General features: G+C 36.3%; 1 protein-coding gene and 1 pseudogene across 1 annotated transcript in view; one reads left to right on the forward strand and one right to left on the reverse strand.

Annotated features, from left to right (window-relative positions):
- Nucleotides 1-25,746, reverse strand: part of LOC113612531 (protein FAM122B-like) — a 63,616-nt gene that overhangs the window by 25,832 nt on the left and 12,038 nt on the right. The window contains 6 exon segments of the mRNA XM_027092462.1: nucleotides 1,926-2,123; nucleotides 3,919-4,015; nucleotides 6,730-6,792; nucleotides 9,732-9,783; nucleotides 9,881-9,928; nucleotides 19,565-19,621. Coding sequence (XP_026948263.1) covers nucleotides 1,926-2,123; nucleotides 3,919-4,015; nucleotides 6,730-6,792; nucleotides 9,732-9,783; nucleotides 9,881-9,928; nucleotides 19,565-19,621 — 515 coding nt within the window.
- LOC113612514 (annexin A2-like) lies at nucleotides 21,765-23,023 on the forward strand (annotated as a pseudogene).

Genomic DNA, 25,746 nt, shown 5'->3' on the forward strand with positions numbered 1-25,746 from the left:
AGGCCCCAAAAAAAAAAAAAAAAAAAAAAAAAAAAAAAAAAAATCAACCACAAAATACCTCATGTAAAATTTAGAATTGCTTTGGTCTGAAAATTAATAAATGGAAAATCATTTAAGATATGGAGCCCCCCAATACACAAGCTCGAAAGGTAACAGAATGGAAAACCAACTACAAAGTCCTCAATTCTGAGCATATTATAGTGATTGTGGCATCCTAGGATTCAGCTAAAACAATAAAAACTAACCAAATAGAGTGAAAGAAATTGTCTAAGTTGAAAAAAAAAGTATATTGAGATGAGATAGCCAAGATTACCAAGATTTATTGATGAAAGTTCCTCACACAAATGAGTAGTAGTCTCACCCCCATTGTTCACTTTCTCCATCCTTAGTCTTTGTACTTGATCATTCTGAAAAACTTTTTTTGCTGAAGTGTCGATAGCACATGGGGACCTTTTTTTCTGTCATTGATCTATAATTTCAGCAAGGAACACCACTGCAATCACACCTCATTCCATGAGGGCCCCCTTATATGTTCACAACTCGTCCACTGAAGTCTGGCAAGAAGCTAAGTAACAAAGGCAATATTGATAGTTCACTTGTCCTTAGCCAATTTGTAGAATCCTATCCCAGTTTCAGGAGACCATATGATTCCAGTCATCTCAGAAATATTCAGTTTCATTTATTCATAGGTGAATAGACTTTCCCCCTGCCATATATATACATTCTAATCAATTCCATCAGGGCTATTGTCAAAAAATTCTTGATGCCAATCTTTTTCCCATGTGGAATATACCTACATCAGATTTCCATAATTCTGATTATTTCTAATGACAAGGAAAAATGTTTAATAAATATTTTAGATAGCCACTCCTACCTTCATTAGCTGAAGAAATTTAAACCAATTTTCAACTTCATTTCATGAAGATACATTTCTATTTTGCAAAATGCTAATACTACCCCCAATTACCTAAAGCACTTACTTTATATTTAAAATTTTTAATACATGATTTTTCTTATTTAAAAAATCCTTAAGACTTTTGAATAGAAAATTGGGTTTTAAACAAACCTTTATAGCCCTTTGGGAACAACTGGAAGTGTTCCTGCAGAAAAGCCCTAACATATTAAGCCTATATTTAATCAAATCAGTAGTCATGATGATGAATAAAAGGTAATTCATAGAAATGTAAAACACCACAATTTATCCACATTGTCTTTTTTCCACACTTAATTAGAGTACAAAATTGATCAGGGATAACCAGGTTAAGTACAAATTGAGTGAAGCCCCAATTACATATTATTTTCTTGCTATTCAATTAGCTTCCATTCATCTTGCTTCCCCTACATATTCCTCCCCAACAAATTACACATCCAAGGATTCATGTCAAAAATTGGCAATCCTTGGATCAATACAGTATAACTAGCTTAATTTTTCCTTACCAAATGGAAACTAGCAATTACTGAAAATATTAAAAACTAGCATAAATATTCAGTACATAATTTGAAAAACCATTTTACCTGTTGATTAATGGAACAATAATATTTCATTAGAATGTATAATTTTATTTATTTTTTTATTCACATAAATAGATAGAGGTCTCAATTATTTTTTTAAAAAATCAAGGTACAGCATATTTTTATAAATTAGCAACTTGAAGATGTATGATTGTATCGTCAACATACTTCTTATTTAGAAAACATCTTTGAAAGTATTACTACATTGCTTTTAAGGGCATACCCAGGAATTAGACATGCAAGTTCTATAGATAAACAGAATTCTAGGAAATTGAGAAAAAAGATAAATAGGAAATAGTCTAAATTATACCACATACAATCCTGTTATTACTCTAATGTGTGTGTGTGTGTGTGTGTGTGTGTGAGAGAGAGAGAGAGAGAGAGAGAGAGAGAGAGAGATCAAGCGAGTGCACGTTTGTTTCTCCATTGCTCTATTGGGGAGAGTCTTGGGATAGGTAAACCACTTAGTTAAAAGCTCATCTGCTAGAATAAATAGAGAACTAAAATCAGAAGGCAACACAGGAGAGTTTGTGACAGTGCTGATTTTAGCTGGTGAATTATGAGAAGACCCTGCACTGCTGCTGTTTCTATCAAGAGCATCTGAAGATAGACTAGGAAAAAGAAAATACCACTCATTGATAACAGAATTCAAGAGATCTCTGTGCTTTGTCTACAAATGAATGCAAAACACGTGAAGCAAAGAATTGGCATTAGTTACAAGAGCAGTTTCATAAGAGCAGTAAAACAAAACCAACAGTAACAGTAATAAAAATCCATTCACTGTATTTCCCATTTTGATCATTAAAACTTGCTTTACTGGCACACTTTTAAATAATATTCTCAGTCTAACAAAGCACTCAAAAATCCAAGATAGAAAAAATGGGGCAGAAGATGACTCTTTTCCAAGATTGCATTTTTATGTATATCTCTAATACCTCTTAATCTAATGCCAAAACCCCACTTCTAAAAATGTGTCTAATAAATCACAGCAAGATCCTTTCTGACCCACCTCCTAGAGAAATGGAAATAAAATTAAAAATAAACAACTGGGACCTAATGAAACCTAAAAGCTTTTGCACAGCAAAGGAAACCATAAAAAAGACGAAAAGACAACCCTCAGAATGGGAGAAAATATTTGCAAACAAAGCAACTGACAAAGGATTAATCTCCAAAATATACAAGCAGCTCATGCAGATCAATATCAAAAAACAAACAACCCAATCTAAAAATGGGCAGAAGACCTAAATAGACATTTCTCCAAAGTAGACATACAGATTGCCGACAAACACATGAAAAGATGCTCAACATCACAAATCATTAGAGAAATGCAAATCAAAACCACAATGAGGTATCACCTCACACTGGTCAGGATGGCCATCATCAAAAAATCTACAAACAATAAATGCTGGAGAGGGTGTGGAGAAAAGGGAACACTCTTGCACTGTTGGTGGGAATATAAATTGATACAGCCACTATGGAGAACAGTATGGAGGTTCCTTAAAAAACTACAAATAGAACTACCATAGGACCCAGCAATCCCACTACTGGGCATATACCCTGAGAAAACCATAATTCAAAAAGAGTCATGTACCACAATGTTTATTGCAGCACTGCTTACAATAGCCAGGACATGGAAGCAACCTAAATGTCCATCGACAGATGAATGGATAAAGAAGATGTGACACATATATACAATGGAATATTACTCAGCCATAAAAAGCAACTAAACTGAGTTATTTGTAGTGAGGTGGATGGACCTAGAGACTGTCATACAGAGTGAAGTAAGTCAGAAAGAGAAAAACAAATACCGTATGCTAACGCATATACGTGGAATCTAAAAAAACGGTACCGATGAACCTAGTGGCAGGGCAGGAATAAAGACGCAGACGTAGAGAATGGACTTGAGGACATGGGGGGGAGGGGAAGCTGGGATGAAGTAAGAGAGTAGCATTGACATATATATGCTACCAAATGTAAAATAGATAGCTAGTGGGAAGCAGCCACAGAGCACAGGGATATCAGCTCTGTGTTTTGTGACCACCTAGAGGGGTGGGATAGGGAGGGTGGGAGGGAGTCTCAAGAGGGAAGGGATATGTAGATATATGTATACATATAGCTGATTCGCTCTGTTGTACAGCAGAAACTAACACAACATTGTAAAGCAATTATAATCCAATAAAGATATAAAATAAAAATGTGTCTACCATATATTAATGTCACACATAAGTGTTGGGGAGAAGAACTAAAGTTAATATTATAGTATCCATTTGGGATATTCATTTTTTAAAACTTCTAAAAATATTTCATAATATACCATACTTCTGAGTATATACAATAACCAAAGTAGACTTAAAAACCAAGTTAAAAGTGGTCAATGAATGCTTGAAATCTCATGTTAATACTCACAATACATTCCTATCAGATAGCTGGGTAGTATCAGAAGGAAGCACGTTGGTTGTGTCTTGGAAAAATCTCTTTGGCTGATGTTCAAATGTCATTTCACCTACGACGAAAATGCAGATCAAGGTAGATATATTTTGTCTAACGTGTTTATTATGCTTTTAATTGCAAAAGTAAAACTTGTTCATTGCAATTAACTTATAAAATACAGAAAAACAAAAGGAAAAATATTTTACATCACCATTATCCAGAGATAACCATTTTCCAGTAATTCCTGAATATGTGTATACATGATTTTTTTAAACAAAATTGGATTTGCACTGTATATAATACTGATATGTAATCTACTTTTTGTTTTTAATGATTATAATTTTTCTCATATTAGTAACTAAATTCTACAACATAAGTTTATATAGCTATGTAGTAAGGATGTACCCTAATTTAATCTCATTCCTTATTTTAAAACTTTAAGTTACTGCTCTTCTTATTTTGCTAAACATACACAATGAACTAAATAGATCGATTTTTTTTTACAGCATACAATGAACAAAATAAATACATTTTCAAAGATTAGGGAGAAAAACATAATCTCAAAAAACCACATTGCTATAATCTTCACTTTGAAGTAAATGTTACACATTCATGTGATAACCATGTCTGGATGTGAGTAAAACTGATGATCAAGTCCATAACTTCTATGGTGGAATATATTTGAATGATAAAACACTACGGCCACCTACTCATTAAAAAACATCCCTAGGAATAGAGATTTCCAGACCTTCCTTAGGAGTATAATCATGGCTCATAAAGCTTGAAAGAGGTCTAGGTATTATCCCAGGCCAGATACACTTACACCATTATGGAAAAACTACTCATCTCTCCTTTTTGGTTTAAATTAAAAACAAGACAAATCAAAACAAATTCATCATAGAAGAAAATTAAAATTTTCTTTGCTAAAATCATTATTACTTGTAAAACAATATTTATAGCTGCCCAATCTCTGTAGATCTCTCAGAATTCCCACTTGAAGCCTTATTTTTTCTTGCTTGTTCCCAACGGAAGTAATTGCTGCTAATCACCATAAAATATGCCTTCATATGCTTGGAGACTCTAACCCTTATTTCTCCTCCACTTTACAGAGAGTCCTCATTCTTTTTTTGTTTTTTCCCCCCAGGACCTCTTTTTGATTTTTTTATACTATCTTTCCCCACACTTCACTTGTATTAATGTGATAATTGGACATACTTTGTTGTTTCCCAAATAAATATTCATATTCCAAAATATATAATTAAAATTAAATTTCTGTTTAATCTGTTATTACATCTGGAAAGTCAGATAAACTTTGACCAGATCTGTATAGACTATATTTGGGAGGGTCTGACTTAAAACACATAGACCGTGTAGTACTTACAGAATTTGCTTTGGAGTTCTTAGGGACACCTCAAAGAAGTGAGGCAGTCAACTTCCAGAGCAGCTGAAAACCAGGTACAAGAAGCTCATGTGGAACATGCCACATCCACCAAAACACTGGATGGAAACCAAGTCTATTATGTCAAAATTGAAATATAAAAACAATTTTAAAAATCATAAATTCTAAGAAAATTCCAGGCATTTTCAACGTCATGAAACATTTTATATGTTATCTTAAAAGAAGAATTATTTTAATTCAGTAAAACACTGTCTTTAATTTAAGCGTATTTGATTTTAAATACTCAAAGGCCCCCCCGCAACTTCCTAACAGCTCTTCAACTGCTAATACATTTGAATGTTTTTTCAACATTAGCCCAAACTTCACAGCACAGGTAAAAGACACTTAAGCTAGGTCATTGATCCATTGTCATAAAACAATGTGCTTAGTTTGTAAAAGAGCATTTTCCAGAACTGATCTCTTAGTCTTAGAATATAACGAGTACACGCTGAGTTAGGTATGTTGTTAGGAAGACTGCCATTAATTCATGCCAAATGCAGGGAACACTGCAGTGCATTTCAGTTTCCTTCCCTCTAGTATTGCTCTTCCCCTACCTCTGCCCCCTCCTTCCATTTCTTCTTCTTTCTCCTTCTTCTTTCCCATCTTAATGGATTTTTCACAAATATACATTTTTAAGTTTAATCTCCTTTCCCATTTATCCATTTTCCCTCCCTATTATAGTTTAACTTTGTATTAAGCCTATAATTCAGTAGTCATATCCCAAAAAAGGAAGAAGTACATAGCTTAGTGAGGCAGGGGTGAGAAAGGGGATCCAGAACTGCGGCAGTTTAAAAAAAAAACCACTTCTGTTCTTTCCTTGCCCTTTTATTACTGAATAGGTGGATCATTTTCCATATATTTAACCAAACAGAACCCCCATAAACAACTGAAACATCAACATACACTTTAGCATATATTTTTAGTGCTGTAAGTGGATCTAGTTTGTGTCAACTTATTCATATGATATCAACGTGTACGTGTAGTTATGGGGCAGGTCAGGGGTTGAGATTCAGGAGAATACTTGATGGCTGAATCACTCTATTCATTCATTCCCCACCTTGTTTCAGAAAGTATTTAAGGCAGCTAGCTTGGTGAATTATACAATGAAAATCGTAATAGTTGACTAAACTGGAATTAAAATTTTCAATTCACATTTATATGGCCCTTTATAGCTTTCAAAATGTCTTTACACATAGTTTCATTTCAGTGAAACAAAAGGCCTCTAGTAATTTATCAAATATGTTTTAAATAAATAAATCCTTTAAAATGAATTTTTGTATAATACTTGATTTTATGTGATATCTTATGAAAATAAAGTTATATTTATTTCTGTTGGTAGATAAAAGTACCTTTTCTTTTTAATGGTCCAAGGATACTTGGTCTAATAGTGTTGGTTGGGACTTTGACTTCTTCTAAAATAAAATTATAATCGTTACAAGAAAACATTTGAACAAGATCAGCTGTGACTATTTCGTTATAACAGATCTAAGGATATACACTAAAAGAGGACTGTATGTAGTATCCCACATCACATGATTTCATTGCTTTTCTCTAAATCTAGGTAAAAACAGGAAAGCCTCAGGACAGAAAACTGTCTTGTAACTTATAAGGATTCAGGATTTTCCCAAGTTGTGGGGAAAAAAAGCTAGAAGGACCTGTAGTCCTGGCTGTGACCTGCCTTAAGACAAGGTGAAAATCATGAGTGAATGAGGGGGTATGGTAGTTAAATGTTCATTTGTTCATTCGAGAGTTAGCTCTGATCCTTATGAACAAGCTGGGTCAGAGGAAGGCTATGTTCAGACAGGGTTAATGAATTACTGATTCTTCATATGGTCACATGTTCTCACACATTCTTAGTTGATTCTTTTCAAAAATACAAAGTGGGCTTCCCTGGTGGCGCAGTGGTTGAGAGTCCGCCTGCCGATGCAAAGGACACAGGTTCGTGCCCCTGTCTGGGAGGATCCCACATGCCACGGAGCGGCTAGGGCCCGTGAGCCATGGCCGCTGAGCCTGCGCGTTCGGAGCCTGTGCTCCGCAACGGGAGAGGCCCGCGTACCGCAAAAAAAAAAAAAAAAAAGACCAAAACGATGACATTTTAATTTAGCTAAAAAGACATTACTTGTTTGGTTGTCACAGAACCTGGAGCTACAATTTTTTTTTTTTTTTTTTTGGCTGCACCGTGCAGCTTGCGGATCTCAGTTCCCCAACCAGGGATTGAACCCGGTATAACTTTTCTCAGAAAGCAGATTAGTGGTTTCCTAGGGTGGGCAGGGGTGGGGGGAGGAGATCAAGTGTGAAAGATCACGAGGAAACTGTTCAGAGTGTCGGAACTGTTCTATATCTTGATTATGGTTACGGTTACAGGATTGTACACATTTACCAAAATTAATCAAATCGTATACTTAAAGGTTGGTGACTTTTGTAATATGTAAATAATAGTTTAAGAAATGAAAGGGAAAACTGCCATTTTGAATCAGCTATAACTATAGCAAAATGTATCCCCCAAAAGATTTGGGTGGTGAAACATTGATGTTTTATAAGTATTTCAAGGGACACAGACTTTTAGACACTCCTTTCTTACCTTCTCAGTCGCCCTGGTGAGAGAAGCTTTTGGGGTCTAGAATTAAATCAGTGGACTTTGGAGAAGGTGGTTTCTCTAAATCGTTGTTACTCTTTATAAGCAGTGTCCAATTGTAGCACCTATTGCTTACTTATCAAGTGCTGAGGGTGATAGCTATGGCACGGGAAAGGGAATCCTTACTGCGTCAGTGGTTGTACCATGGAGCTCTCACCATCCTAAAGCAAGCAGGGAACCCAAGATTCACTTCAATAAGCAAAGGCACCTTTTGCCTTTTGGGAAAGAGAGCTACATGCCGGATAAGGGGCTTCCCTAGCACCCAAAAAAGACCTAGAATGTGACTACTCAATATTGAGCAATACCTAACAGATACACAAATCCTAAATTTCAGTCTTTCTCTTTGGGTTTGACCTGTGATTTGTTATTGAAAACTACAATGCTGTGTCCAGGAAAGGATCAAAAAAGCTTTGGTTAGAGCTAAGATACAAATGGGACAACAAAAACAGCTATAAAAATGTTTATAGATTTTATGTGGACAAAATCAGGACCACACAATTCAGGATTTTAAAACATGTTCTTTTCTTCTCCAAGACACAAGTAAAGTTATATTACATGTTTCTTTCCTCTTTCTAACACACTTGCAGATTTACTCACTCACATTAACACTTAAATTAATTAGAATTATGTCAGTTAAGGGAATCCAAGAGCCTCTATAAATTGTATTAGCACCAAAACATGAAAAGTGACAGGCTCCAGAGGTTATCTACTCATTCTTCAGGACTTATTCCTAAATCAGGAATAGATGGCAATCTAAGGCGCTCAGGGCTCAAAAGAAAATAAGATGTCACTGCTTCTGCTGATGACCCATTTCCCTACCTAATAATCCCCAAATCTAGAAACTGACATCTAACCAGAACCTCTTCTACTCAAATTTCAGCTCAGGTCTTCTTTTGTCATTATCTGAGATGTCCATGGAAAAGAACCCTAAACATCATTCAACTACCACAACTTAGTAATTATAATATGTACAGGGACATAAAAAAATGTTAGCAAGGAATGTAACTACATTCCAAACATGTTTAAATGAAAGGCTGTACATTAAAATGCTAGTAGGAGTATATGTATTACAGGCATAAAAATGCAGTATTTTCCCAGTAAATCCATGGCCTGTGGTTTAAAATTCTAATATATGGTTAATAAATTACATAGAAGGGAGTGAAATCATTTATCATTTCATCATCTAAGCAATTCAACCAGCACAACTGAACTTTTTTTAGACTCACTAGGACAGAGAGGAAGTTGATCCACAGGAACAGTGGTTTTGTATCAGACAACTATTTACTTTGAACCCCACTCTCAAACAATTAGTTATTTTTATGGGTAAATCATAAACTGTTTCTTAAGAGCAATAAAAAATTATGCAGGGCTTCCCTGGTGGCACAGTGGTTGAGAGTCTGCCTGCCGATGCAGGGGACACGGGTTCGTGCCCTGTTCCGGAAGGATCCCACATGCCGTGGAGCGGCTGGGCCTGTGAGCCATGGCCACTGAGCCTATGCGTCCGGAGCCTGTGCTCCACAACGGGCGAGGCCACAGCAGTGAGAGGCCCGCGTACTGCAAAAAAAAAAAAAAAAAATTATGCAGCATATATAATTTTAGTTTCAAATGAGAGTTTAAATGTCTAGAAATTACAGCAAAACCAGGTAGTGCCAACATGAAAAATCAGTAAAAATTTCAAATTTTCTACAAAATTGAAGTGCTAATACCATACCATACCATACTTCAAAGTTTCTTTCCAAGACTGACCCATCTGTATTGCAGTTTGTACCTCCTTACAAAAGAAATGATATCAGTACTGAAGTTTACCTATCTAAAATAAAAGATATAACTGAATATGATCAGAATAGTAATTCAATGCACACTACTCACCATTCATGCATTGTTTCCCTATTCATTAAATCCATGGCTTCTTTCTGAAAGGTGAGAACGTGAGGATAAACTGAATGCCCTGTACCTATGATTTTACAAAGTTTTACTTCATTTGGCTGTACATTTATTATTATTCACTGGGCTATAGTAGAGCTAGAGTATAAACAAATCTCTAAACAAGTGTCTGGTTCTCTACTTTTCATTGTTGCATCTACCACACAGAGATCTATTACTTATGCATTATAGTACATTGGATATGCAGGAATTGATTAGATGAAAAACTTTGTACCTTTCTTCATTCAAAAGAGAAAACATCAAACATTAAACTATTTTTCCAACCATTAATACTATGATATTAACAAATAGTACTCACAGTCCAACAAACTAAATGTCTTTCAGCATGGGTTTGCTTAAGCAAATGATGGTACAAGCATGATTTAAATCTAGTCATTGACATTGAAAAACATGTATTACATATGAAGTAGGAAAAAACCACAAATGCTTTTTATGTAAAACTGTAAATGAGAGGTGCTCAGAAGGATGTTCCCCAAAAAGTTAACAGTACTTATCAATGAGTAGTGAGATCTGTGACAGTTTGTTCTTTCTTTCTCTGTACTTTACCATATTGTTTGACCTTTTTATAAGTATGCAAGTATTTTTCACATAAATAGTTACTTAAAAAAATAACCCACATATGGAAAGACATCCTGTGTTTGTGAATTGGAAGACTTAATATTGTTAAAAAGGCAATACTACCCAAAGTGATTTACAGATGCAAGGCAACCCCTATCAAAATCTCAATGGCATTTTCTGTCAAAATAGAAAAATGGCCTTGAGAAAGAATAAACTTGGGAGGACTACACTACCTGGTTTTAAAACTCACTACACAAAGCTACAGTAATCAAAACAGTGTGGTTCTGGCATAAGGACAGACATATAGATCAATGGAATAGAATAGAGAGAGCCTAGAAATAATCCCTTGTGTATATAGTCAATTGATTTTCAATAAGGATGCCAAGACCATTCAGTGGGGAAAGGACGGTCTTTTCAACAAATGGTGCTGGAAAACTGAACATCCACATGTGAAAGAATGAACACTTTCCTTACACCATATACAAAAGTTAACTCAAAATGGATCAAAGACCTAAAGTTAAAACTTAAAACTATAAAACTCTTAGAAGAAAACATAGGGCAAAAGCTTCATGTCATTGGATTTGGCAATGATTTTTTGGATATGATACACAGGTAACAAAAGAAAAAATAAATTGAACTTCATAAAAATTAAAATTTTTCTGCATCAAAAGAGAGTGAAAAGACAATCACAGAATTGGAGATGTTTGCAAATCATATATCTGATAAAGGATTAATATCCAGAATTTATAAAATATTCCTACAACTCAGTGACAACAACAAAACAACTCACTTGAAATACAGATGGTCCCCGATTTACAATGGTTCTGCTTATAATTTTTCAACTTTACGATGGTGCAAAAGCAATGTGCATTCAGTAGAAACCCTACTTCGATTTTGAATTTGACCTTTTCCCGGGCTAGTGATATGCAGTCAGATACTCTCTCGTGATGCTGAGCAGCGGCAGCCATGGCAGCTCCCTGTCGGCCATGCAATCACGAGGGTAAACATCCGATACCCTTACAGCCATTCTGTACCCAGACAACCATTCTGTTTTCACTTTCAGGACAGTATTCAATAAATTACATAAGATATTCCTTACTTTATTATAAAATAGGCTTTGTGTTAGATGACTTTGCCCAGCTGTAGGCTAATGTAAGTGTTCTGAGCACGTTTAAGATAGGCTAGGTTAAGCTATGATGTTCAGAATTTTGCTGCATTAAATGCATTTTCGTCTTAGGACATTTTTAACTTATGATAGGTTTATTGGGACATATGCCCATCACAAGTTGAGGAAAATCTGTATGGGCAAAGGACTTAAATAGATGTTCCTCCAAAAAAGATATAGAAATGGCCAATAAGCATATGAAAAGATGCTCAACATCATTTTTTATTAGGGAAATGCAAATCAAACCCATAATAAGATACTGCTTTACATGCATTAGGATAAGCATTATTTTAAAATATGGGGAAATAAAAACAAGTGTTGTTGAGAATGCAGAGAAACTGGAACATGAATTGCTAGTGGGAATGTAAAATGGTGCAAACTCTGGGAAAAAAATTGGTTTCTCAAAAAGTTAAAGATTAAATTATCATATGATCCAGCAATCCCATTCCTAGGTATATACCCAAAAGAATTGAAAGCAGGGACTCAAACAGATACTTGTATACCAGTGTTCATAGCAGCAGTATTCACAATAGCCAAAAGGTATCCTTTACCAGATGAATAGTTCTTTTAGATGGTATATACATACAATGGAATATTATTCAGCCACAGAAAGAATGAAGTTCTGACACATGCTACAATATGAATGAATCTTGAAAAGATTATGCTAAGTGAAATAAACCAAACACAAAAGAACAAATATTGTATGCTTCCACTTATATGAGCTACCTAGAATAGTCAAATGCATAGAGACAGAAAGTAGAACAGAGGTTACAGGAGTGGGAGGGTAGAATGGGGAGTTATTGCTGAATGGGTACGGAGTTTCTGTTTGGGATGATGAAAAAGTCCTGGAAGTGTAGAGTAGTGATGGCTGCCCAACATTGTGAATGTACTTAATACTATTGAATTGTAGTCTTAAAAATGGTTAAATGGTTAAAGAAAACCTCAACAACCCACAGTCCAAATTCATCCTGGCATTCCTAAAAACATACTTCACAAATAATGAAGAACTTAGGATGGTGCTGGGGAAATATGGTGCTAAATATTATGCGGAACATGAAATAAGCAGATGAGCCTTTCCTTAAAGAGGCCTAGAATCACATTGGAAAGACAAGCTTTATTATATACATTTAGTCAATCTCCAAAGTAAGCACAGTCATAGCCCAGGAGAAGAAAAAAGAAAACAAAATAGAAATTTAATTTATATACTTTAAAATCCAAGACAGTAAGAAATGAAAGCTTGCCGATATTAGACATACAGATTGACACTGGAGCCCTCACTCAGCCCATAGGGTCCAAAGATCTTGTGAGAGAAGAGCCTTTTTTTGGCCTTTAGCTAAGTACAACTAATTGCAGTTCGCCTGTGCCAGGTTAGGCAGGCATATGGATATATTATCTAGTTTTAACTAAACCAAGCACCGCAAAATGGACAAGTGCCTTAACAAGATTCCCACGAGAAACCTTGGACAGAGATTAGTAATGCAAGTCTGTGCAGACAACAACCTCTCCTGGCACAGCTTCTCATCAGCCACCTGACTGAAAACACAATGCTGAGCTAATCTGCTTTGTCAAGGAGCTGGCTAAAGTAATTCTAATCCTCAAGACCATTGGAAATACGAATTCATATTGACTCTCAATAATCATCTATAATTAATAAAATAAAATTTTAAAATTTCTAGAAACATCATTTCATCTTCATCTCACCCTTGTTATATCTCTAATCTTGCATATATTCTATGATTCACACTATATGCTGGCACTCAATATACACTATATTCACAGTATATGGTGATAATGTAAAAACAATAGACATAAATTGGAAGCATGTGCTCAGTTTTTATTGATGCAGTGCGTGATTAAAAGAGTTTAAATATTACTGTCTACAGTATAAACAATAAATGTCATAAATAGTCTGTAATAAAGAGTGGTGTGAGTTGTGTGACTTAAAATTTGACCTCGGCCTTGAAAGATGTTTAAAATCTGGACAAGCAGAGGGTGGAGGGGAGGCTGTAACAGCAGAAGGAACCATATGAACAGAAGTTTAGAGGAGAGAAAGTATATGGCAGGTTACACGGTAGTGAGACTAGTTTGGTTGAAAGGGAATTTGCACTACAGAGCAATGAGAAAGAAAACTGGTAAGAGCACCAGATTTATGGGATCTTAAATAATTGAAGAGATTGAATTTAAAGAGTTTGGGCAGAATAGCATAGCTGTTAGGACCACTGGTTTTGGAGCCAAACAGAACTGAGTCAAATCCCAGCTCTATAACTTACTACCTGTGTGACCTTAGGCAAGCAACTTAACCTGAGCCTCAGTTTCCTCATCCTATAAAGATGATAATAATAAGGATAATGACGTAGTTGTACAGTTCCTATTAAAAGGTCTGGCACGGGCTTCCCTGGTGGCGCAGTGGTTGAGAGTCCGCCTGCCGATGCAGGGGACATGGGTTCGTGCCCCGGTCCGGGAGGATCCCACATGCCGCGGAGCAGCTGGGCCCGTGAGCCATGGCCGCTGAGCTTGCGCGTCCGGAGCCTGTGATCCGCAGCGGGAGAGGCCACAACAGTGAGAGGCCTGCGTACCACAAAAAAACAAAACTAAACTAAAAAAGGTCTGGCACATAGTAAGTGCTCGATACAGCCTAGCTATTCTTCTTCTTATTATTATTCAGAAGGTAATGGGAAGACATTGTAACTTTTTGCACAGGAGAGAAAAAGATGAAAATAATGTTTTAAAAAAGATATTTTGGTGTTGGTTGTGGAAGTCGGATTAAATTAGCAGAGATAGGAAATCTATTAGAATATTATTACAGTAATCTGGACCCAAGGGACAGAAGGAAGTAGTAATGGGAACAGAGAAGGTATTGTCAAGGAAGAATTAATAGGATTAGATGCCTAATTGGATACAGTAGAAAAGTAAGGAAGAATTAAAGATGAGCCTAGAGCTTTGAGTCTTAAAACTGTGAGACTGACTATTTTGATGCCATTATGGAAAATGAGAGAAATTGGGAAAGGAAGTTTAAGAAGTTAATCAGTCTTTTAAAACAACGGAACAACAGTAAATCTTTTCAGCAAAATGTAATTGTTAGTATAGTTCTTCCATTTAATATTGACGTAGATGTAGATGTTTTCCTCTAGGGAGAAGCTCAAAGTATTTTGTAATTCACTCAATCCACAAGTAAAGAGCAAGTTTTCCCAGAACTAGGACAGAATTTTGCTTATTGTTTCTCCCACTGAAAGTTGGAGCATTCCCCAACATCAGCTATTTTAGGATCATTAGTAAAAGTGGGTTGACACTTTTATTATTTACATCTTGCCTATTTCCAAAACGGATATGAGATGGCTTATAATAAAATAAGATTGTTAAATTAAGGATTAAAAGTCAAGAGCCATATAACTGTCAAGGGCAAAGAGTATGCTAGAAACCTAGGTTAAGGAGAGTTGTTGTACTTGAGCACTGAACTTAGCTTTCAACTTTTTAGTATCTAAGGTAAAAATGAAAATAGGAAGTCACCCACTTTTGCTCTCTGAAGGAGAGTATGCTTGAAAGATTTTAGTTGCCCAGTGGCACCTTGCTCAATAAATGCTTGCTGAAAGAATGAAACAATTTGTAAACTAAGATCAAATTAAATTTCTTTTAAAACAAGCTAGGCTGTTCCCTTAGAGAAGGTCTCTTCATAAGAGAGACTAGGTACTTTGTAGGTTCCAAGGAAAACTCAAAAACAAATCACAGAAATCTAATGTCATTGCTTTACTAGACTAAAAAATGGTAACAAAGTCCACAAGACAGACTAACTGTGAAACCTGGCCAGCAGAAGAAAAAGCTCACAGGCACACCTTATGTAACAGACAATATCTAAATTGTCCCTATCACAATCATGCCCTGTACTCCAGCTGGTATAATCTGTTTTAAATGGCCTCATCTCATAAACTTCCCCTACATTTGTGTCTAAACCCAGTTTAATCTATCCAAACTAGGTAATATAAAAAGAAGACTGTAAAACGTGTGGCTAAAGTTCATATTTGTAAAGATATAAATACAAGGGATGCTAGAAATGCAGAGGTAGTATGTAAGTAGATAATTTTTTAATTGATTTTACTGAAGGCACTACAGAGAAAGTCAAGTTCTTATTGGGTACCAATGATTTTATTTTCTATTTAACAAGTCAGGAAATAAATGTAAAGTTATAGAATAATATGTTATGAACGAACTGTTACAGGTTCAATTGTTCCCCCCTCAAATCCATATGTTGAAGTCCTAACCCTCAGTGCCTCAGAATATGACTTTATTTGGAGAGAGGGTCTTAGCAGAGGTAATCAAGTTAGGATAAGGTCATTAATGTGGGCCCCAATCCAATACGACTAATGTCCTTATAAAAAGGAGAAATTTGGAGATAGACACTCGTACAAGGAGAATACCATGTGAACATGAAGATGGCCATCTACAAGCCAAGGAGAGAGGCCTGGAACAGATCCTTTTCTCACAGCCCTCCGAAGAAATTAATGCTGCCAACACCTTGATTTCAGATTTCTGGCCCCCAGAGCTGTGAGAAAATGAACTTCTGTTTAAGCCCCCAGTTTATGATACTTTGTTAGGGTAATCCTAGCAAACTAATACACAAACTATTTCTGCAGGGATGTTATTTGTTTAGGGGACTGGGAGAGAGGGAAATAAAGCCTGAGTGCTTTCAACCCTCTTGAAATATAAGCTCAATTGCTATTAGGAAAGGAAAATGACATAAAAAGAATAATTCCTGAATATTTAGGAAGAATTACTATGTTTAGAAAATCAACTTCCATGGTAATCATTTTTCAATATATACACATATCAAATTATTACGTTGTACACCTTACACTTAGACAATGTTATATGTCAATTATATCTCAAAGCTGAAAAAAAAAAGAAAATTAATTTCTAGCTTGATGTTCTCAAGCTCTCTAATACCAAGAAAACAACTAACAACCACAGTCAAAAAGAAATTTTCTGGGACTTCCCTGGTGGCGCAGTGGTTAAGAATCTGCCCGCCAATGCAGGGGACACGGGTTCGAGCCCTGGTCCGGGAAGATCCCAGCTGCCACGGAGCATCTAAGCCTGTGTACCACAACTATTGAGCCTGTGCTCTAGAGCCCACGAGCCACAATTACTGAGCCCGCGTGCCACAACTACTGAAGCCCGTGCGCCTAGAGCCCGTGCTCTGCAACAAGAAAAGCCACCACAATGAGAAGCCCGTGCACCGCAACAAAGAGTAGCCCCCGCTCACTGCAAAACTAGAGAAAAACCTGCGTGCAGCAAGGAAGACTTAACACAGCCAAAAATAAATAAATAAATTTAAAAATAAATAAGTAAATAAATGGCTTCATTTAAAAGAAGAAGAAGAAGAAATTGTCCATTAACTGCCTAATAGGAAAAGGGCAACTTAAACCATACCCTTACTTAAAAGTTGACCCAGAACCCAATATTGACTTGGGGCTGTGTGCTTGTTTTAGAATAAAAGCAAATCTAATCAAATCAGTTTGTAGAAAATACAGGGGATAAAAGAGCATATTAAACAGCACCACATGGAAGCAAAATCAGAATGTGGGGCTTTCCACAAGACAAATGGCCTAGTTTCTTCAATAAGGAAGTGTCATGGAACAAAAACAGGAGGGGAAGGCTGTTTCAAATAAGAGACCTAAAAGATCATGGTTGGAACATGTTTGAATCAGTGAAAAAGGCATTTTTTGAGAATCAGGAAAATTTAACCTGGACTGGTTATTAGATAAAATTAAGGAATAATTCTGTTAGATGTGATGATGGTATTGCAATTATGTAAAATAAAAAGTCCTCAGAGATTCATACTAAGTATTTAAGGGTAAAAAGATATTAGGGTTTTACTTTAAATCACACTCCTCCCCCCAAAACAGAAGGGGATAGTTGAAAAATGATGTACAAAATGTAATCAATAGTTGAAACTAGATATTGAATACATGGAGGTTCTTTTTTGCATGTTTTAAAATTTCCATTAAACGATTTTTAATTTAGTGTGCCAGGAACCACACATATATTAAATCCTTTCACCCTCACAAAAATCCTATGAAGTAGCTACTATTATTTCCCCCGTTTTGCTACAAAATGAAATTAAATAAATGCCTTTGTTAATGTCATTAGAGTGAAAGTTCAGAATGTAATGAGGCAAGAAACAGACATTTCTGTTTTGTACTTAAAAGGTTAAGTTCAACAGCTAAAAAGAAGTCATGGTTAAAGAATGCATGTAAAGAAATATGCAACTTAAGATATCTATCAGACAATTAAACTGCTGAAAATAAGTCTTAATTTTCCATTCAATCAGCACCCAGATTGAAAGTTAATGTTATTTCTATTTTCCCATTTCATTCATTTTCTACTTGTGTCTCATTTTATTTTATTTTAGCTTTAATTTTTGTTTTATAATTTTATTTAATTTTTTAAAATTTTAATTTATTTTTTACTGAAGTATAATTCACCTACAACACTATGTTAGTTCCAGGTGTACAACATAGTGATTCACTATTTCTATATATTACAAAAAATGATCACCATTTGTGTTTCATTTTAAATGTTTATAATATATATTCTGTCACTATGGAAGTAAGTTGCTTTACAATTTATATTACTAACCAGTTAAATTAGTCCTGATTTCAAGCTTCATAATCAAATAGAAACATGTAGTAATCAATTTAAAAATATTTGGTCTAATTTAGGGGAAGCAAAAAAAATACACAAGTAAACCAGAGGTCCCTTTAACTACTAGTTTTAGGCTCTTTCATTAAGAATTTCTTAAATAGCTACATACTCACAAAGACAAACAGTAAAAGAATGTCTTATTTACTAAAAAGTAAAAGGATCTTTTAAACCATACTTTCTTGCTAGTGGATGATAAGCTGGGTGTTAGGGAAGCCATGGTGTGAGGGAGAGAGGGAGAGAGGGAAAGGAAGCAGGAGCTGGAGCACAAAAAACTAGGGTTACGAGATACTCTGGGTTTTGTGCCACTGAAAATATGGTGAGGGTAGCTGTAAAAGAATCCGGTAATTTGGGGCTAAGTCTTGGCTTGACACTTGCTAACTCTGGACATTTGGTAAATTACTAACTTTCTGCCATCTTTGGTTTCTGACCTTATAAGTTTGTTGTGGGATGAAATGAGACCACAGATGAGACCTATTATAGTGCTAAGTGAGTAATAAGTGCTTCATAACAGTTAAGCGGCCCCGCCTTGAACAAAAGTCTGCTTGTAGTTGGGTGAAAAAATAATCCCACCACCTGTGGTGAAATGGCGATTTGATCTTTTGAGTTCTGTGGCTAATCCTTGGATAAATCAAAGATTTAATTCTGTATTAGGCTTTTGCTATTAAACACACACACACACACACACACACACACACACACACACACACAAAACGTAAGACAGTGAGGTACAATGTGTTCCTGAACTCAAATCACTGAGAAGTGAACACAGAATGGTAGCATAAAGATGGTTTTATGTGTCAAAAAAATTCTTCATCTGGGCATTTAAGAAAACCATGATAACTATGGCTATTATGAACCTGAAAATTAATTTTCATATATAGCATTCATCATCTTCTTTGAGATCCCTGAAAGAAATTAGATTCTAGGTAAAAGAGTATGCAGTATTTCGGGAAACTATCAGTTTATTAAGACAGTTAATAACCCAAATAAACAGAGGGCTCCTTAGTTGTTTTGGATTCTTTTTTCTTCTTTTTTTTTTTGTTTTTAGAGAAACCATTCCTGGAATTAAAAACTTAATCACATGTGACCTCACTTAGAATTACTGAACCACAGGTATTGTTTAAAAGAAAAATAAAATTTACTTTTTTTAATGAACAGCTGTCAGTTTCTCAAAACTTCTTCTTACTTGTTTGATTTGATGAAGGTGACTGGTGGAAGCCTGAATGGGAGAAGGTGGCACAAACTGAAATTTAAAATATAAAAGTCAAGTTTCCTTTAATGTTTCTGATTATTTCTAAACATTAATTAAGTCAATGTCGAATGGCTTAAAGTATTTCTTGAATGCCTAACGCATGCTAGCAACAGCATTAATTAAATTTAAAGTTTTTAAAAATTAAAAATCAAATTGAATCTTGCCTGAAAATTATATTACTTGAAAGTCTATATATACCATAACAGAACAAAATAATTGTTAACATAAATACGGGGCAGAACATCAATAGAACATTTTGTTTATCTCTAGCTGTCCCTTCCCAAAGCACTAAGATCTTAAAATCACCTCATTTTTCCTTGCCATTTTTAGCTCATTATTAAAGCTTAGTGATAGGCATTATCCAGAAAAAACTGAAACAGTCATTAAATCAGCAGCTAACTTAATAAGCATATAAAAGAAACAAACAAAATAATTCCAAATATCTTGGAATCTAGCTGGGGAAACTAAACTTTCATAATAAGGAATGAGTAAGGCAATCATGTTCAAGGAGTTCAACACATTTTACTCTTGCTTGGTCAGGTACTTGCTGTCTAGGCCCTTTCTCTTTTGCAGGACTATTTTCTCCTTTTTGGTCTTTTCTCAATGCTTATGAAGACCCATACAAGAGGGAAATGAAAGAATGCAGAGATTTAAAGCTGTGTGAAAATAAGGCTTGAAAATTACCTTTAGAATTCATTTATCAATTCTATCTGTAGCCTGGTTCGTTCTTGAAATGCTAGATAATGAATTTACCATAAATTATGTTCACATTATATCTTAAGATCACATTGAATTGTGTATTAAAACATATTTAATGAGCACCTACTATATGCTAAAGCACTGTGCTAGGCCCTGAGGATCCAAAGACAAATAAGACATTTTCCTGTCCTTGAGAAATTCAAAGTCCAGGTAGGGAAAACTAGGCCACAGGTAAGTGCCAGAACAAGTTAGGATTTGTAGGAATTCAAAGGACAGAGAATATGATTCTGCCCGGGGTCTTCGAGACGGCATCATAGAAGAGGGCAGGAATTCATTAGATGGAAAAGAGGAGGGAGGCTATTTCAGGGAGTGGGGAAGAGATGCTCAGGCAGAGAGCCATGTTTGGGGAACAGAGAGATTCAGGGTGACTGAAACTTGGCACATGATAGTGCATGGCAAGAAGCAAACTTGGGGGAAATTCGGCTGAAACCAGGTTGTTGTTTTTGTACTTTAGCCTTTGAGCCTAATAGGAAATCTAAAGCATAGGGCCCTCTGAGGTCTTAAACCTCAAAGGTATTTTAGACAAGAAGATCATATCTATTTTAGAAAGGCAACCCTAGCAGCATATGCAAAACAAATTGAGGGTGGAGGGAAGAGGCACTAGAAGCAGGGTCACGGGCCAGGTAAAAGATGACAAGGGTTTGACCGAAAAAGGGAGGGATGAAGACAAGGAGGCAGATTGGAGAAATGATAAGAAAGTAGAAAGAGCTAAAGGTTGGCCTGAGGGTTCTAGCTGAAACTATAGATGGGTGGTGGTCAAGAAAGGCAGTGAGAGGAGCGTGTTGGCCAAATAAATATTCTTATGAAGCAGATAGTCTGAATTTTTATTATGTTTTATAATTTATCATATGACTTTTAAAGGAGATATTACCTCGCCAATTAATATTTTTCTGAAGAAAGTGTTGAAATCAGTTTTTTTTCTCATCATTTGCTAGAAGATGGAGGAAACAGCCAAGGTTCAATGACATTGACACATCATCAACCAAAGTTCACAGCTCATATTAGAGTTCACTCTTGGTGTTATACATCCTATGGGTTTGGACAAATGTATAATAACACAAATCCATTGTTACAGTATCATACTGAGCAGTTTCCCTGCCCTGAAAATCCTCTGTGCTCCACCTATTCATCCTGATCTTTAATTTTTTCAGCAGAAATTGACTCACTTTCTTTCTCATTAAAGCAATCAATACATGCTCAGTATAAAACATAATTAATGGGGGAAAAAAGCATCATCCACTCTCCAGAGGTGACCACAGTAAATATTTCAGTGTTTATTTTTCCAGATACTATTTTGCAGTTTGAGTGTTTGGGTTTTTTCGATAACACATTCCAGCTCCACATCTGGGGCCACTTGCAGCTCTCAGCTCCTGGTCCAGCTTCTATCAAAATGTCTACTGTTCACAGAATTCTGTGCAAGTTTGACACTATCCACCTGACCACTGACTACTATCCACCCCCAATGTAGACAGGTCAGTCAAAGCATACACCAACTGGGATGCTGAGCGGGATGCTATGAACATTGAAACGGCCATCAAGACTAAAGGTGTGGATGAGGTCACCATCGTCAACATTTTGACCAACTGTAGCAATGAACAGAGACAGAATATTACTTTTGCCTATCAGAGAAGGACCAAAAAGGAACTTGCATCAGCACTGAAGTCAGACTTGTCCAGCCACCTGGAGAAGGTGATTTGGGGCCTTCTGAAAACACCCACTCAGTACGAGGATTCCAAGTTGAAAGCCTCCTCCATGAAGGGGCTGGTGACAGATGAAGACTCTCTCATTGAAATCACCTGCTCAGGGACCAACCAGGGGCTGCAGGAAATTAACAGTCTACAAGGAAATGTACAAGATTGATCTGGAGAAGGACATTGTTTCTTTTTCTTTTTTTAAATATTTATTTATTTATTTATTATTTTTGGCTGTGTCAGGTCTTAGTTGCGGCATGCAGGATCTTTCATTGCAGCGAGCTGGCTTCTCTCTACTTGTGGCACATGGGCTCTCTAAGTTGAGGTGTGTGGGCTCAGTTGCCCTGTGGCATGTGGGACCTTCGTTCCCCGACCAGGGATTGAACCGATGTCCCCTGCATTGGAAGGTGGATTTTTAACCACTGGACTACCAGGAAGTCCCAGGACATTGCTTCTGACACATCTGATGACTTCTGCAAGCTGATAGCTGCCCTCGCAAAGGGTAGAAGAACAGAGGATGGATCTGTCATTGACTATGAACTGACTGGCCCAACATACTTGAGATCTCTATAATGCTGGAATGAAGAGCAAAGGAACTGATGTTTCCAAGTGGATCGGCATCATGACAGAGAAGTGTGTGTCACCTCCAGAAAGTATTTGAAAGGTACAACAGCAATAGCCCTTATGATCAAGAAGGAGGGCAAAGGAGACCGGCAAAATGTTTTCCTGAACCTGTTCAAGTGTATTCAGAACAAGAAGTCCCTGTATTTTGCTGACTGACTGTACAACTCCATGAAGGGCAAGTGGACTCACGATACGGTCCTCATTCGAATCATGGTCTTCTGCAGTGAAGGAAGGGGACACATTGAAAATTAGGTCTGAATTCAAGAGAAAGTATGGCGGGCACTGCCACATCCAGGAGGACAGCAAGGGTAACCACTAGTAAGCGTCGCTGTGCCTGGGTGGTGGGGGTGATGCCTGAGATGGCACAAGTGTCCAGAAGTGGGGCTCCTATGATTCCAGGTGACAGTTCTAGAAACTCAGTTTGCAATTAGCAGCCCCCTTGTACCCATCCATCACCTTGCCTAAGCATTGCCTGACTTTCCCAGCAAGTTTCTCCTTTTAGCCAAAGAAATGAACATTCCAAGGAGTTGGAAGTGAAATCTATGATGTGAAACACTTTGCCTCTCTTGTACTGTATGGTAAACAGATGAATAAATTGAATTTTTACTTTAGAAACAAAACAAAAATTCACCTGCAACATCATTTTTAAAGGCTGAAAATTATACCATATAGAAGTACCATAATAATAAGAAGCACCTATTTACGTGCCAGACGTGTCTTATCTCACTCAATTCTCCCAACAACCCCATGACAGAATGGCACAATGGGAAATTTACACCAAAGATACCAGTGAGGTTTATTGACATCTCAGGAAACTAGTTCTATTTTAATACCTTGCTTCATGTAGAAAAATTGACATTATTATTGTCCCCATTTTAAAGATTAGGAAACTGATGGCCAGAGAAATTAAGCAACTTGCTCGGTCATACAGCTGATAATTGCTAGAACTGGGACTCAAACACAGATAAGGAAGGCTCATTCATTAAATCTGTTCCCTGTTGCTGGACATTCATACTGTTGCCACATTTTTTGCTTGCTTTTTATAAATAATGCTATGATAACCTTTAAACTAATCTTTGCACACATCCTTAGTGAATTCTTTAGGATAAATTCATAGAGTTGGAATTTCTGGGTCACAAAGCTGTTGATACGCATTGCTGACCTGCCCTACAGAAAGCTTATACAAATTCACTTTCCAGCAGTATATGAAAATATTGATTTCCTTGTACTTCTCCAACATTAGATATTATTGCTAATTAAAAAAAATGTATGCCCATTCTTAAGGCATACTGTAAAAAATAATCTATTTTCCAAAGCAAGTAGAAAATATTGTGATTTATCCAGTTTTGGATATTCCCCCCAATGTGCCCGTCTATTAGCATTGATCATTGAGAAGTTGTGCGGCAACATGCACCAAATCTGAAAAATTTAGGTTTACCTTTAAAAAGTTCAAATACATTGGGTTGGCCAAAAAGTTCGTTCGGATTTTAGGACCATGTTATAGAAAAACCCGAACGAACTTCTTGGCCAATCCAATATATATCCACACACATATCTTTGAACAAGCAGAATTTTAACAAGTTTAATTCATACTACTGATGCTCATATCATCCTCATTCAAATGCCCAGAAAGTTCACAATATAGAATGTGCAACACTAAGGTTTATAAGATTTATAATCTAATTGAAAGGACATGTTAACCTGAACTTAAATATATACATACACCCTACATACAGAAAAATATGGTACTTTAGCTGTTTTATAAATGACTGTTATTTTTTAAAAAGCCAAAAGAAGAGAATTGTATGGTGTGGCAAAATGTTCTAAACTAATTATGAAAGACTTCCTGGAAGAGATTATTTTTAATTGATATCTAAGAGATGGGAAGGAACCAGTTTAGTTTCAGGCAACGGCTCAGAATTTCCTACTGGAAAACTTTATCCAGGAAATCCTGAGAAGATTGTCTGACTGAAGTTGATGACATCTGCAAGGATATAGTGTGAAATGTCTGGGGAAGGTAGGATTTGAACTTGAGCTATAGAAGTATAAGCCACAGTAAAGCTTTTAAACTGGACAAAATATGGATCATTTATGGGACTTGGTTGGTTCTTTTAGTAATAATGTAGAAAATTAATTGTAGAAAAGGCATCTGGAAGAGAATTCTCCCAAAGATTAAGTACCGTATGTGGTATATGCAAGGGAATGACCTCAGATGATTTTTCTACATGAAACAAGGTATTAAAATAGAACTAGTTTCCTGAGATGTCAATAAACCTCACTGGTATCTTTGGTGTAAATTTCCCATTGTGCCATTCTCTCACACTTTAGGAAAAAAAGTCCTTGGGAGGAAGCAACAGTACCAGCATCAAGGAATGATGTCACAGGGCAGGGAGGGTAGGAGTGGGAGTGGGGGGTTGGGAGGGTGCTGGGTGAAGCTGATTCCCAAGTGTTATCTCTAGTGAAGGAATTAAGATAGGAGGAAAGGTCATGCTTAGTTCCATTTAAGAGAGACCACAGAAAACTAATATTGTAAAGACATTAAATTTTTTAAAAATAATGTTTAACTTTCCTAGGTTTGCTATTTTTAACCCATTTCCTACTGTAGTTACTAGAGATAAAGCACTTAGAAAATTCTGAACAAGGGTTGTATGCTATGTTTAGGAATGTCTCTCCCGAGTTCCCAAAATGATTTAAGGTGGCTTACGAAGATACTGAACATGAATTGAATGTAGGCTAGAAGGACAGAACATAATGCAGGGCAAGGAATGTATTACACACTCACTACTGGGTGGACCATAGATTGGATTTAGAGTTGATAGTTGCCAATGTGTAAAGCAAAACCTAATCAGGTAAATATTGGTAGCCATAAAATTAAAACGGACAAATTGCTCAAGTAAAGTACAACCGTTTCTGACAGGAGGATGAGATACTTTTCCTGGAGAAAAGACAAGGCTGCACCAAGTTTAACAGAGGTTCCAGGAAGAGAATTCCAAGCAGAAGAGTGGGGAAACAGGCATGCCAACCTCGGAGGTCTCAGGGGAT

The sequence above is a fragment of the Aethalodelphis obliquidens genome, unplaced genomic scaffold, assembly GCF_003676395.1.
Source record: "Aethalodelphis obliquidens isolate GAN/ISIS:26980383/991018 unplaced genomic scaffold, ASM367639v1 scaffold78, whole genome shotgun sequence".
Lineage (NCBI taxonomy): Eukaryota > Metazoa > Chordata > Mammalia > Artiodactyla > Delphinidae > Aethalodelphis > Aethalodelphis obliquidens.